The 14,541-nt window shown below is 40.9% G+C and overlaps 1 protein-coding gene across 3 annotated transcripts in view; it reads right to left on the reverse strand.

Annotated features, from left to right (window-relative positions):
* Positions 1–1,460: 1,460 nt before the first annotated feature.
* The window catches only part of LOC144684779 (voltage-gated potassium channel KCNC1-like), a 119,251-nt gene continuing 106,170 nt past the window's right edge, over positions 1,461–14,541 (reverse strand). Inside the window, exons 2-4 of one of the 3 annotated variants that reach the window (XM_078548990.1) lie at positions 12,968–13,901; positions 5,955–6,152; positions 1,461–1,617 (exon numbers count right to left, since the gene is read on the reverse strand). In XM_078548990.1, the coding sequence (XP_078405116.1) occupies positions 1,592–1,617; positions 5,955–6,152; positions 12,968–13,901 (1,158 nt within the window). In that variant the 3' untranslated portion in view covers positions 1,461–1,591. Of the gene's footprint in view, positions 3,179–5,954; positions 6,153–12,967; positions 13,902–14,541 lie in introns of all 3 variants that reach the window. The other 2 variants (XM_078548989.1, XM_078548988.1) reach the window with 2 other exon arrangements.

A 14,541-nucleotide genomic window follows, 5' to 3' on the forward strand; every position in this document is an offset into this window, starting at 1 on the left:
CTCTCCAATGACTTACCCGACTGCCAACCTGTGAGCCTCTAGGCCCTATGATTTTCATAGGCCCAAAGCAAGTGAACTCTTTTCCGTTGGACCCATGTTTTATGTGGCCGGTGTAATGTTAATGAGACCATGCCTCCCATTACAGTTTCTGAGTGAGCAACCTGCACATTCCACCAGTGCCACCAAGTTGTTAAAATTCCCTCTAAAGTGTCTAGTCCACTTCACGATTCACTTTCCCATTAAAGAGAAAATGCATTCATCTCTTCTGGTGAATACACAATCTCAGAAGTAATAGCACAAAATTCAACTCACTGTACCACCTAATATTCCACCACAGAGAGAGAGAGAGTGGCCGTTATTCTCTGTGTAAATTTAAACAGGTCCCAGAGTGAAAGCACAATATCCTAATTTTTTAATTCTATGAGCTTTTGGGCTTGAGTTATCTGTAGCATCCTGACATCCCTCAGACATAAACCTGCCTATTGGCTTGAACCTGCACCGAGAATTAGGGCCGAAATCCAGCCACTGCTACAGCCTTGAGAGAACTGAGGCAGCAAAAATGGCCACCAACCTTTCTGGCTTTCTGACTGCTGTTCAAAAAACAACAGTGAGAAGGCCCCCATTCCTGAGTGCCCACTGCAGTATTTGGAGGAAATAAGGTCACTTACCTTTTAAGGTCTACTTGTCTTTGCTGCCAGTGGTTCCCAAAACCTCCTGTCTAAGGGGAGGCAGCAACACATAAGGCATGCTGCTAACTTCTTCTTGTGCCCCTGCATTTGGGTACCCACCTGAAGTGCCTGCAGGCAAGCGATTTGTGCTTCATGGAAGCCAATGAGCGTAAAATTGGGTGGGCTGTAAAATGGGCATCTGACCCGAGCCTGACCCATTACCACCAGGCAGGTTAAGTTAAAATTACCCACAATGGGTTTGGTTTAGCTCCAGGTCATTTTTAATAGTGAGAAACAAAAATATTTAAAGTCATCCAATTTCCTGTTATATATTGGATGCCTCCATCTCTTCTGCCAAGGATGAATTTGAACCCAGACACTAGAACCAAGAAGACAATTAAATTAACTCAAGCGCGGCACCATTCAACCTCTTTGTCAAGAAAAGTTTGAAGTGAGGTGGGCAGCATTAGCAGTAAATGTTGGTGGCATTCATTCATCCCAAAATGATCCTCCACCTTTCAACTGCTACATTACCTTTTGAACAATAAAATCCACAATTAAACACATTTTTAAATTATAGATAGATTTTGAGACTGTATATGAACCATTGGTAATAAGTAACAGCTCTTCCAGCCCATCATGGCTCACACACTCACACATTCATTGTTTGAAGATCAGCCTGATAACACCAGTCTAACCCTTCTTTATTTGTATTTGGACATAACAGTAAATGTGTCAGTGCAGGACTTACATTAAAGACAACAAAATAAACTAAACAGTGCAAGCAGAGGATAAGTTAATACAAAATTTATTTCATGCTAGATTTTTTTGCATATCATATTGTGCATGCACGTATTCAGAACTAAATTGCATACAGTGCTGAAGTATTGATTCCAACTTTAGGAGACCAAATTGGAGTGAAGTCATTCGCTGACTTGGACCAGCAGTCCTGCCACGGAAAACGACACAGATAAATTGGTACTGTTCAATGGAATGCACACTTCCTAATTGAGAGTCTGCAAGTCTGAAAATATACAGTGGTAAATGGAAAGAGGCCAAGACCATCTGGATGAAGAGTTAATATCCATAGATACACATGTCCAGAAAATACAGGATCACTAGCATGCCAACCTAATCAGAGACAGGGGCAAAAGTGCTTTCTGAATACATGATTTTAACGGTTTGTTTCTGATGTAGCCCTGAAGCATGGAGGAGTGGTCAATATGACCAATCGCCACCTACATATATTTTTCTCTAATCTTGCACTGATTCATGAATAATACAAAAAAGCAATCCATTGCAAATAAATGTAGTTAATTATAATTCTTTTACATTATGATTACATCAAAGTTATGTAAAATTAATGAGCTTAGAAGGAAACAGAACTTCTGATTTAAAGGTTAATCATAGAATTACAGTTTCTATAACATGCAGTACATGCTGGCAAATAATTACAAATCTTCAACCATTTTTGTTTTCAGAAACAATACGCTTTAGAAACATTCAACGACTCTGGGTCAAATCTAACACACAATGGTCCTTAGAAATCTGTTTGGCTTGGAGTAGTTTGCTTGTCCTAAAGAGGTTGGTCTTCTTCTCTTGAAATGTTCCCAGTGGGCAGATAATTGCCCACAGAGCGTCCAATTCTGTCCCAGCACATTAAGTTACTCTGACTGCCCCTGCTTGCATATACTTAGCAATGACAGGGCTGCCTTTGCAGAAATCTGCATGCAAAGAATACAGTGAATACTTGAGCTTCCTTCCCCTGCCCTTCAACATAAACGTGGCACTTTGTTTCTGTTAAATAAATTGATAGCTACATGCAGAGGCGGTAGTGTCCTTCTTCTAAAGACCTTCGCATGCACCTGGACTAACTGGCGCCTCTACAGAGTATTGCTTGCAACTGGTTTGGCTTCCATGCATTGGCACGTCAAACTGTGCATGTTTGCCTGAACTCCTCAGGGTCCAAAGGCTCAAAAGATCCTGAGAAAGAAATCTTCAAACGTTGACCAGGTGCAGCAGCAGACATAAAGGTTACCCATTCCCAAAGAGCCAGTGTATTCATAATTGGACAGTTAACCACCGATAGCAATGGGCTGCACCATCTATCACTGGGAACTGCATGTAGTTGCATAACCGCCATCTGTGCACCAAACACATGCAGCATATGGACCGCCGGTGCCACTGTGTGCCTGCACAATGTCATCTAGAAACTACCGTGGCTTGTTCCACCTAACGTCAACAGTAGAACCACCAGAAGCAAGATGCTACCCAGAGACATGCGATCTTCAGACTTATTACCTGGTTTTATGCAAGACAGTATAGGCTGTAGGACTAAAGCTTTGGACCATTCTCAGCTACTAATCCATGCTATAAAATGGATGGTATGGGAGACGGAGAATGCCTCAATGGACAAGGAGAGCTGTAGAGCGAAGAAGACACTGAAGGCAATTTTAGTATATTTCTGCTCATGCCAGCTCTGTTGTTTAGGCTCCTTGAGTTTTCAAAACCTTTATGTAAGGAAAAATGCAAAGTACAGCATTGGATCAACAATAGAATGGATAATGATGAGTCTACATCATTGCCAGTCTGGTAAAGCATCTCCATGCACTTGCATGCTCAGAGTAGTATCACTGTTAATGAAAGACAAAGAGTAATTACAAGGGCTTGCTTCTAACTCCCAATGTTCCCAGCTCTTATTTCACCAGGCAATAGTTCCTAAGAAAGCACTTAGGTGATGTGATATCTATGAATGTTATGTTGGACAAGCTGCTCATAGTGCTTGCCTCTGTGATTATCTGATTGTAATTCAATTTTAGGGAACTACTAATCTCTGTTTAGTCATAATATGATTCATTATACCAATTTAAGAGATTAGGACTGCAAGTTTTCGAGTAAATTATTATTCCAACATGGCTAACAGGTTAAAAATGAACAACATAATGACTTTGTGTCATCCCTGAGATGGCAACAATTCACTCAAACTTCAAGTCAAAGTGCAACAAACAAGCAACAAAAGTCTAGCTGGCCCACAAGTGGAAATAGTTGTTAAGTCCAATTTCACTCAGCTTCTGATCTCCGCAGATTGACATCGACCACTCTGTGCACCCACATTTCCTTTGCCACTATTGATTATTTATGGTAAACTGATTGTGCAAGACAGTTGGCATTTTTTTCAAGTGGAGTGAGGGAAGAGTTGTCCAAATCAAGGTTAAGCCAAGGCTGGTGATGTGAATACAGCTCTCTAAAGCAGAGCCTATGTGCCAGGACTATGGAAAGCATGGTCTTTTGAGACCTAAGTTGCAGTATACAAATATCTCAGGCACATCAAACAGGGCAATTTTTAACTGGTAAATATTGATTTAAAAATAATTTTTGATTAGAGAACAAAAATACAGAAAGTAAATAAAAGGTTGCTATGTTGTATTGTAGAATTTGTCTGAGGTAGGAATTATAATATAAAATGAGAAAGACAAGTTAATTATTTTCAGGCACCTAGTTATTAGTTACCCTTGGAGCCAAGCGGAAAGTGAAATTAATCTAAACTGTTACCACAGCAACAGCATTGGCTCAGTGGAGATATTAGTGGAAAATCTTTTAAAGGTTTATACATACTGTTTACATATAAAACTTTTCATGTAAATTTTGTACACATCAAGGTGAAAGATTTTAGTGCTGAGGAAACAGCTCTTTCCATTCAGCAATGTCTATATCAAGCATTCCTAGGGTTGGGTATTGCTAAATAATATAGTATATTTAGAGGCAGAGTAAAACTCTCTCTAATCTGCTCCAGCAACATCTAACAGCCCCTACCTCAGAGGAGCACTACCTGTGAAGCAATTTTTTCCATTTTTCACAACCTCCAGTACATAAAATTGTTGAATTAGGGATAGGTTTCAGTGCAGAAGAACTAACGTCATCCAAAAGTGTATTGAGACTGTCCAATCTCATTTTATATATTGGTTAAGAGAGAGAGGAGTCTTTCATCAGGTAGACATGATTTGAAAGAAAGGCTATCACTCTCTTTCCAAATGGCAATTTTCAGCTTTCAAGCCAGGAAAGTGCCACCGATTTCTTGCATTAGAAAACGAATGCCTCAGAAATATGAGGTCATTAGGTTAACCTAGTGTGTTGACCTAGTCAGCAAGGTATTGAAGAGTTGACTGTATTCTAGTTATTTAGCTCCATAAGACCTGGACAATGAAAGTCAAACAAACATAATAAACATTGAAAAGATGTAAACATTAAACTAACTGAATAGAAAATGCAATGCTCAGGGTACTGGTAAAATAAGCTGTGCCAAAGTCATTCCATTTGGATTTTTTTTTATTTTGAATGAATAACTAGAAAATGGGCTAACCAATTGACTTCACCAAATTTAAGGTCATGAAAGTCCTTATATAGGTCATTAGTGTTAACTCTATGGTGGAAACCAGATTGATATCTGTTTGCTTTGAGGTTAAGCCCCATAATATCTCACTCCATATAATGCCAAGAATGACTGAAGGAAGGGAACTCTTTAGTCTTTCATATGAGTAGGAATTGGCCTCTTTTTGATGCCAATTTGATACTATTCTGAAGTCCATTGAAGCGTTTAAAGACTAGACATGCAACCAATTCCATTTCAAACATGCACAAAAACTTAACATTGAACTGATCTACAAGAACACATACAGGATGGATTTAAGCTGAAAGGTTTCCATCGTTCATGCTGGTAGAAACACACTTCCACGGGCCAACAATATGCTGACATTGAAACACACTAGTGAATTACTCTTTAGCCAATCTGTCCAATACGGAATCAAATTCAACACTTTGCTACAAAGATAATTTTAGCTGAGGTTTTTGAGCTACTTTCTTATGAAAGTGTTGTGATCAAATTTTTAGTCTGGCTTTTAATTTACTTTATAAATTATATTTACATATTAAATGTTCTCTATAGAAGACTGTCCATCAGAAATGGCACATGAAGCTCCTATATACCACACCAATGGTATGGTTTGGATAATACTGTCTCTCTATGTATAGATCTATATATATATACATATATATATACAATACACCAGTGAGAGGACTAGAATGAAATTCTACACTTTAATTCATGGCGCTTAGCGTCTTTCTAAAATCTCTATGGAATTTCATAGACAATTACTCTACACAACTAAGCATTGCTTATTAATCCATGATATATCTTCTCCAATGCAGCTGTATATCCTAGCAATACTAGATTAACAAATTGATATGTATACCTATAAGGTTACTGTATCTTGCCTGTGTATTACGTACCCTTTCTTATTCCTCCATCGGGTGGACATGCAAATTCCCCGGTTGATAAGAGGAAGCAGGGTCCGTCTCTGGCATTCCTCTCCCTGGTGTTAGAACGAGTGAAGGGGAGGTGATCTTCAGGCGTCAGTGCCTGGTCAATATGAGGACAATCTTCGTTTGCCAATGCTGCATTTGCTGCATCACCGTTCTGTTTAAAATCTTCAAATATACAAGCAAAAGCTGAATGAAATGCTAGGTACTATGTTTGCGTTTCTTACTAAAGGTTAGTAGAATCTATGCCTTGTAACGCTCTATGCAATCTACTAAAGTACTCCAGAGGCAGCACATTCAGCCAATAAAATATTTTGCATTTGAAAATGAAATCACACGAATATAGTAAGCAACGGCACCAAAATTTGAGAGATAGGTTTCATAGTTCTAAAGAAAAGTAACTAACTTCAATGTGCAACTTTGAGAAACAGAAACAATCAGGTTCTAAAACATTGGCTGCTGGAGGAATATAAATACACACCACTGTGATTAATGTGTTGCAAAGGGAAAACTTTTATGTAATTTCCATAGTAGGAGATGACCATCAAGAAATATTGACTGGGGATATTCTGGTCAGTGGGCTTAACTCAAAGTAACTAGGGATAGATTAGTGCCTGTAGATCAAAGATTAATATTCTATTTGATGTAGGCTGAAATTGTAAAGTAATATTTGTTCGGATACAGTCATGAGCTCTTTTTATTTTTACAGATAGCAAGGCTTTTAATTATCTGTGTAGGCCTATTATCATGTGGCATCAAGCAGCAACAATTTGATCCATCATCCACTGACATCCCTCAGTAATATCCAATGCCAGCTGAATGCAAGGTTACCGTCTTCATTATTAACAATTGCTTTCCTTTGATCACAAATACATATCCTATTATCACAAAATGCATTGACGCACATCACCTATCACTTGCACATGACATTGTCACAATGAAAAGGGTACATTACTCTTCTTTCCCCCACCATACATAAAAGTTCACTAAATATGAGTGAGTAATGAAAGAATGGCAAAGAACATCGTGAACATGGGAAGAAAGATGTGGAGGAAAATACTGAAGCGGTGATGAAGGTATTAATAAGGGAAGAACATGACAAATATTATGAAGAACATAGAAAGGATGCTGAAGATGTAGAGGAGCTGGAGTAGGACAGTGAGCTAGAGAATAAACTTCTCCAGCATTCTTTATTTGGCTACATCCTAATTGGATAGTTTAAGTACTGTCCTTATTAATTAAACATTTGAGGTTTAGTCTTGTTTGTATTATGTTGCCAGACAACACACACAATGGCTACTATCAAGTATCAAGTTGTCAATTGTGTGATTCTTCTCCTCTCATTCTCCCCATCTCTCTGGTGACTTTTATTTATCTGTCAATATATATTGGTCATTTTTGGATAGTGCAGGGCTCCATGTGGGAAAAGGAGCATTGCCAGCTGGAGACAGCTAGCTATAGAAATGCAGTGCAAAATATGCATTATGTTTTGGCTTTATTCAATTAAATGCAACTGCAACTACACAGGAAAGACATGGCTTTTAGAAATATTAGCTCATCTCGGAATGAAATCATTTGCTTTATTCTGTGGCTCAGTTAATGAGGTATTCAACTAATCATTCTCATTGTACTGCTAGTCCCATGAACTGAACTAAGTTCCTCAGGTACAAAAGTAAATACTGCAGATGCTGGAAATCTGAAATAATGCTGAAAATACTCAGCAGGCCAGGCAGCATCTGCGGAGAGAGAAACAGAGTTAACGTTTCAGGTCAACGATCTTTTGTCAGAACTGCAAAAAGTTAGAAATGTAGCAGGTTTTAAGCAAGTACAGAGACAGGGAAAGGCAGCAGGGAGAAATAACAAAATGGAAGGATTGTGATATAGTCGAAAACAGGAGAGATTAAATGACAGGAGAGGTGATGGTGCAAGGCAAAAAGAGATGGTATTGGGACAAGTAAAGAAACAAAAGATAGGTCTAGCAGAGGTGTAAATGGGGAATAGCAGAATCATCACCAATGTCCAAAAAAATGAGGACAGAGCTTATGATCTGAAATTGTTGAACTCAGTGTTGAAGATAGTAAAATACTGAATCAGAAGATGAGGTGTCCCTCAAATTTACATTGAGCTTTATTGGAACAGCATAAAAGGCAGAGGACAAAGTGGTCAGAGTGGGAATGGGGCAGAAAATTAAAATAACAAGAGAGTGGAAGCTCTGGATTACGCTTGCAAACTGAACGGAGATGGTCTGCAAAGCAGTCACCCAACCTGCGTTTGGTCTCTTTAATGTAGAGGTGGCTGCATTGTGAGCAGCAAATACAGTATACTAAATTCAGAGAAATACAAGTCTTGATGTTTCAGCTAGATGGATTGTTTGGGGCCCTGTAGAGTGAGAATGGAGGAGGTAAAAGGACAAGTGTTTCATCTCCTGTGTTTGCATGACAGGATGCTTGGGAAGGGGAGGGGATGTTGGGAGTGACAGAGGAGTGGACCAGGAGGTGGAGAAACTGTCTCTTTGGAGCGCTGAAGAGGATGTGTTCGATGGTAGTATCATGCTGGAGTAATAGAAATGGCGGAGATAATCTGTTTATCTGGAGGCTGGTGGGGTGAAATGTGAGGACAAGGGAAGCTCTATTGTGGTTCTGGGAAGGAAGGAAATGAGTGAAAGCAGAAGTGCAGGAAATGGAATGGAAAGTTTGAGGGCCCTGTAAACCATGCCAGAGTTGAATCCTCAGTTGAGGTAAAAGAAAGACAGATATTTGATTCATTCCACAATAGACATTGGATTCTTTGGGAGATGAATTAAGGTGGAGAGAGACTGGCAGTAGCTAGTGAATGTGGGTCATGGCAGAACTGGCTATGGAATTTGGAGTTAGAGTTAGAAGTGTGGAGTTGTGCATGGTGGCTGAATTGATGAGGTGTCCTTTTGGATGTGGGATTAGAAGTGAAGATAACCCATGTTTCTCATTGCTAATGGCCTTTACTTCAACAGGTGGAAAGTCATTTTTTGTATCTTGCTTCCAAAGGATCCCAGCAGTACCCATAGGCTGGGTAAAAATGTACAGGATATCAGTTTACATTCTAATTACCATAGAAACATTGATTTAACAGAGCAGGAATATAAAATGTGCTAAAGAGAAAGATCCACTATCAAAAAACAGTGAACTTGAAAGTAGAGCCAGTAAGATGGAAATTACTATTGACAACAAAACAAAAACAGAATTACCTGGAAAAACTCAGCAAGTCTGGCAGCATCGGCGGAGAAGAAGGCAGTCAACGTTTCGAGCCTTCATGGCCCTTCGGCAGAACTGCAGCATAGTTTCAACAAGGGAGAAATATAAATTGGTTTAAGGTGGGTGGGGGGGTGGGGGGGAAGAGACACATTGAGGGTGTGGTGTGAGCAGATAATAATCAAAAGATGTCACAGACAAAAGGGTCAAAGAGGTGTTGAAGGTGGTGGTCTTTGTCTGAGAAAAGTGCTAATTAAGAATGGAAAACAGGATATTCAAAGTACAGCTCTAGTGGGGGTGGGGTGGAAAGACTAAAGGTTTTAGTTTTAGATTTAAAAATAATGGAAATAGGTGGGGAAAGAAGAATCTATATAAATTATTGAAAAAAAAGCGGGTGGGGGGGGAAAAGAAACGGGGTGGGGATGGGGGGAGGGGGAGTTTAAGATCTAAAGTTGTTGAATTCAATATTCAGCCCAGAGGGCTGTAAAGTGCCTAGTCGGAAGATGAGGTGCTGTTCCTCCAGTTTGCGTTGGGCTTCACTGGAACAATGCAGCAAGCCAAGGACAGACATGTTGGCAAGAGAACAGGGTGGAGTGTTAAAATGGCAAGCGACAGGGAGGTTTGGGTCTTTCTTGCGGACAGACCGCAGGTGTTCCGCAAAACGGTCGCCCAGTTTGCGTTTGGTCTCTCCAATGTAGAGGAGACCGCATTGGGAGCAACGAATGCAGTAGACTAGGTTAGGGGAAATGCAAGTGAAATGCTGCTTCACTTGAAAGGAGTGTTTGGGCCCTTGGACGGTGAGGAGAGAGGAAGTGAAGGGGCAGGTGTTGCATCTTCTGCGTGGGCATGGGGAGGTGCCATAAGTGGGGGTTGAGGAGTAGGGGGTGATGGAGGAGTGGACCAGGGTGTCCCGGAGGGAACGATCCCTACGGAATGCCGTCAAGGGGGGTGAAGGGAAGATGTGTTTGGTGGTGGCATCATGCTGGAGTTGGCGGAAATGGCGGAGGATGATCCTTTGAATGCGGAGGCTGGTGGGGTGATAAGTGAGGACAAGGGGGACCCTATCATGTTTCTGGGAAGGAGGAGAAGGCGTGAGGGAGGATGCGCGGGATATGGGCCGGACACGGTTGAGGGCCCTGTCAACGACCGTGGATGGAAAACCTCGGTTAAGGAAGAAGGAGGACATGTCAGAGGAGCTGTTTTTGAAGGTAGCGTCATCAGAACAGATGCGACGGAGGCGAAGGAACTGAGAGAATGGGATGGAGTCTTTACAGGAAGCGGGGTGTGAGGAGCTGTATTCGAGGTAGCTGTGGGAGTCGGTAGGCTTGTAATGGATATTGGTGGACAGTCTATCATCAGAAATTGAGACAGAGAGGTCAAGGAAGGGAAGAGAAGTGTCAGAGATGGACCATGTGAAGATGATGGAGGGGTGGAGATTGGAAGCAAAATTAATAAATTTTTCCAGGTCCCGACGAGAGCATGAAGCAGCACCGAAGTAATCATCGATGTACCGGAGAAAGAGTTGTGGGAGGGGGCCGGAGTAGGACTGGAACAAGGAATGTTCCACATACCCCATAAAGAGACAGGCATAGCTGGGGCCCATGCGGGTACCCATAGCCACACCTTTTATTTGGAGGAAGTGAGAGGAGTTAAAGGAGAAATTGTTCAGTGTGAGAACAAGTTCAGCCAGACGGAGGAGAGTAGTGGTGGATGGGGATTGTTGGGGCCTCTGTTCAAGGAAGAAGCTAAGGGCCTTCAGACCATCCTGGTGGGGGATGGAGGTGTAGAGGGATTGGACATCCATGGTGAAGAGGAAGAGGTTGGGGCCAGGGAACTGGAAATTGTTGATGTGACGTAAGGTGTCAGAGGAATCACGGATGTAGGTGGGAAGGGACTGGACAAGGGGAGAGAGAAGGGAGTCAAGATAACGAGAAATGAGTTCCGTGGGGCAGGAACAGGCTGACACGATCGGTCTGCCAGGACAGTTCTGTTTGTGGATTCTGGGTAGGAGGTAGAAGCGGGCCGTCCGAGGTTGGGCGACTATCAAGTTGGAAGCTGTGGGAGGAAGATCTCCAGAGGAGATGAGGTCAGTGACAGTCCTGGAAACAATGGCTTGATGTTCTGTGGTGGGGTCATGGTCCAGGGAGAGGTAGGAGGAAACGTCTGCGAGTTGACGCTCAGCCTCCGCGAGGTAGAGGTCAATGCGCCAGACAACAACAGTACCACCCTTGTCAGCGGGTTTGATGACAATGTTGGGGTTGGACCTGAGAGAACGGAGTGCAGTGAGTTCAGAGAGAGACAGATTAGAATGGGTGAGAGGAGCAGAGAAATTGAGACGGCTAATGTCACGCCGACATTACTATTGACAATGTCATTGTATGATTGCTTCCTATGCTTATTTAAAGTCCTCTCTCTGCTATTTTACTGATGATGATCATTGGTTAAAATTCATTAATTAACTTTACTGTTAAAAAGAAGAGAAAGAAATTTGGTAGGAGTGCATTACATGTTTCTATGATGACCTTGCTATCTTGTAATGTCAACTCTTGTTTTAGAAACATAGATCATTGCTAAATGTCCTAAGATTAACTTCTCTGTTTATACTTTAATATCTTTTTCTCTCAGAAGACAATTTGTTAAAGCAAAATAAGACATTTCTGTTTGTGATATTAGCAGACGTCCGCACACTTAAAGCATTTGCTTGACACTCCTATTTTAATGCAGGTGTTAACCTGTTTATTTTAAATGTGTCCATTAGTATACAAATAGCAATTTCTAGGCTAAAAATTTTTAATACTAAAATAGATGTTAGAAACATCTTAATCTGATGTGATTATGTGACTATATTTCTCTCATTGAAAGAGTTAAACATCTTTTGTACTAAAATGCACAATTATTTTATGCTAATCCACTCAGAAACAACAGGGAAAGTGGCTTCTTCTCACATTAGGTTGCAGAGATATAATATTATTTGTACTATTGCACTATGTTATTTCAAGGAGAATAGACCGCAGACTTTTAAGAGCAACAGAGATATATTTACAGAAAAACAAACTAAGCTCAGGAGTAATATTCTTCGCTGTGAAACTCCCTTGTACTACTTTTCTAGGAGTTTCAAGCCTAACGTTACATGTATATATTTTCATGCAGCAAGACTCCTGTAGGAGAGGCAGTAATTAGGCTCCAGAGAAGTGATTTGGAATCCAAAGCCCTCAGTGCAATTCATCTCACATTTCCTTATACACAGAGATTATTGTTTTCCTCCAATCTCGATCCCCATGGCTGACCAAACAAGGCCAGGGACCGTCCTAAATCCACCTCCGAGATTGCAATACCTAGTTCTAGAGATTACTAACCAGTAAGCTATGAACAATGCTAAATACTTCAGGTAAATATAATAGGTTTTGGTAGCCGTTCTGGGATATAAATCGTCTACATATTTTGTTCTCTTTCCCGAAAAGAAAAATTGGCACAAGCCATTAATTTACAGCTTATACTAAGAATCCACAACAGGCTGATGTTATTGAATTACCTCAACGATGAATGATTTGTTCCAAAGTAGGATCTACTGGATTGACTGAACCCTATTTGGTAACATGCTTACTAAAAGGACGTTTCTTACAAAACACTGGCATGGCTTAAATGTGCTGCCTTTCTAGAAACCCAAAGCTGGTTGGGATATAAAATGACTACCAGGGATAGGTGCAAAGGAGGCATTTGAGGGTCAGATGGACATTCCTCTAAGAGGTTTCCTACCTGCTCTGTTTATTTCTAAAATCTCTTCCTGAGCGAGTGGGCATGTGTCACTCTGTGTACTGTGATGTGGAGAGTTTACACCAGATTTACAATAATTGGGGGATCCCAGCTGGGGCGGTCTCGGTATATGCTTCTTTTTCTTCTTTGGTAATTTTTGTTTGGCCATCGCTAAGGAGTAATACATTCCAAAATTATTGACAATGACAGGGACTGGCATAGCAATGGTCAGCACGCCCGAAAGAGCACAGAGGGCTCCTACCAACATGCCCGACCATGTCTGAGGATACATGTCTCCATAGCCAAGTGTAGTCATGGTTACCACGGCCCACCAGAATCCAATCGGAATATTTTTAAATTGTGTGTGTTGATCGGCTCTCAGGTCATGGGGGTTAGCACCTATCCTCTCAGCATAGTAGATCATGGTGGCAAATATCAGGACGCCAAGTGCCAAGAAGATGATGAGCAGCAGGAATTCATTGGTGCTTGCACGCAAAGTATGTCCTAAAACTCTCAGTCCCACAAAATGGCGGGTCAGCTTGAAGATTCGCAGGATTCGGACAAAGCGGACCACTCTCAAGAAGCCCAGAACATCCTTAGCAGCTTTGGAAGACAAAGCACTGAGTCCTACCTCCAGATAGAAGGGAAGAATAGCCACAAAGTCTATGATATTGAGAGAATTCTTGATAAACTCCACTTTGTTGGGGCAAAAAGTGATCCTCATGAGAAATTCAAAGGTAAACCATACCACACAGACTCCTTCGATGTACATTAAGAAGGCTTCTGTTTCAGTTTCCTGAATAATTTCCATCCGGGTTTCATTTCCATTCCTTACAATCTCCGTTCTGTTAACAATTGGATTAAATGCCTCATGGGTCTCAAGGCAGAAGGTGCTGATTGACACCAGAATGAAGAAAAGTGAAGCGAAAGCACAGTACTGTGAAGAGAAAAAGAGAATAGGAAAGTCACTGACAAGAATTGGAAGATCAGGTCAACACATGCATAGAGGTACAGAATAATAACATAATTACTTCTGTGAATAGGAAAGGTCCAGATTCCCAAAAAAGCCTGCTCCTTCCTAATTGCTCGCAGCTACACTTACCTGACATCTCACCATCAGGTAAATTTAGGGTCCCATGGTCCCAGTAGGAAATCCTGTTCATAAGAAACAAGGTTTGGAAAATCAGGACTACAGAGTTGTTACTCTAGCTTTTAACTGTGGTCACTATGATCAAATCTACTTGCTAGGAGCAGAGGAGTATTCAATTTACTCTCATATCATTCAGCCCCTTGTTCAGCCCAATGTAACCCATTGTCTCTTGAAACCACATATATTGTCTGCTTCAATGGCCTTCTTCAATAATTTATTTTGTAAGTCTCTTTCTTGGATATTAAAAGTTTAATTTGATTTCCCCCTGATTCCCAATTTCCTTATTGCTTTCACCTGTGCTCCCTTTAATTGGAATTCCTCACTATAGTGAATGATTTGCTTGGATCAATTTGTTCAATTTCAATGTTATCGGGAAAATTTTATTTAGGTCAAATTGAAGTTGCTTTTCCAAAGAAAATTATCCTGA

This window comes from Cetorhinus maximus, chromosome 9, assembly GCF_964194155.1.
Source record: "Cetorhinus maximus chromosome 9, sCetMax3.hap1.1, whole genome shotgun sequence".
Classification (NCBI taxonomy): domain Eukaryota; kingdom Metazoa; phylum Chordata; class Chondrichthyes; order Lamniformes; family Cetorhinidae; genus Cetorhinus; species Cetorhinus maximus.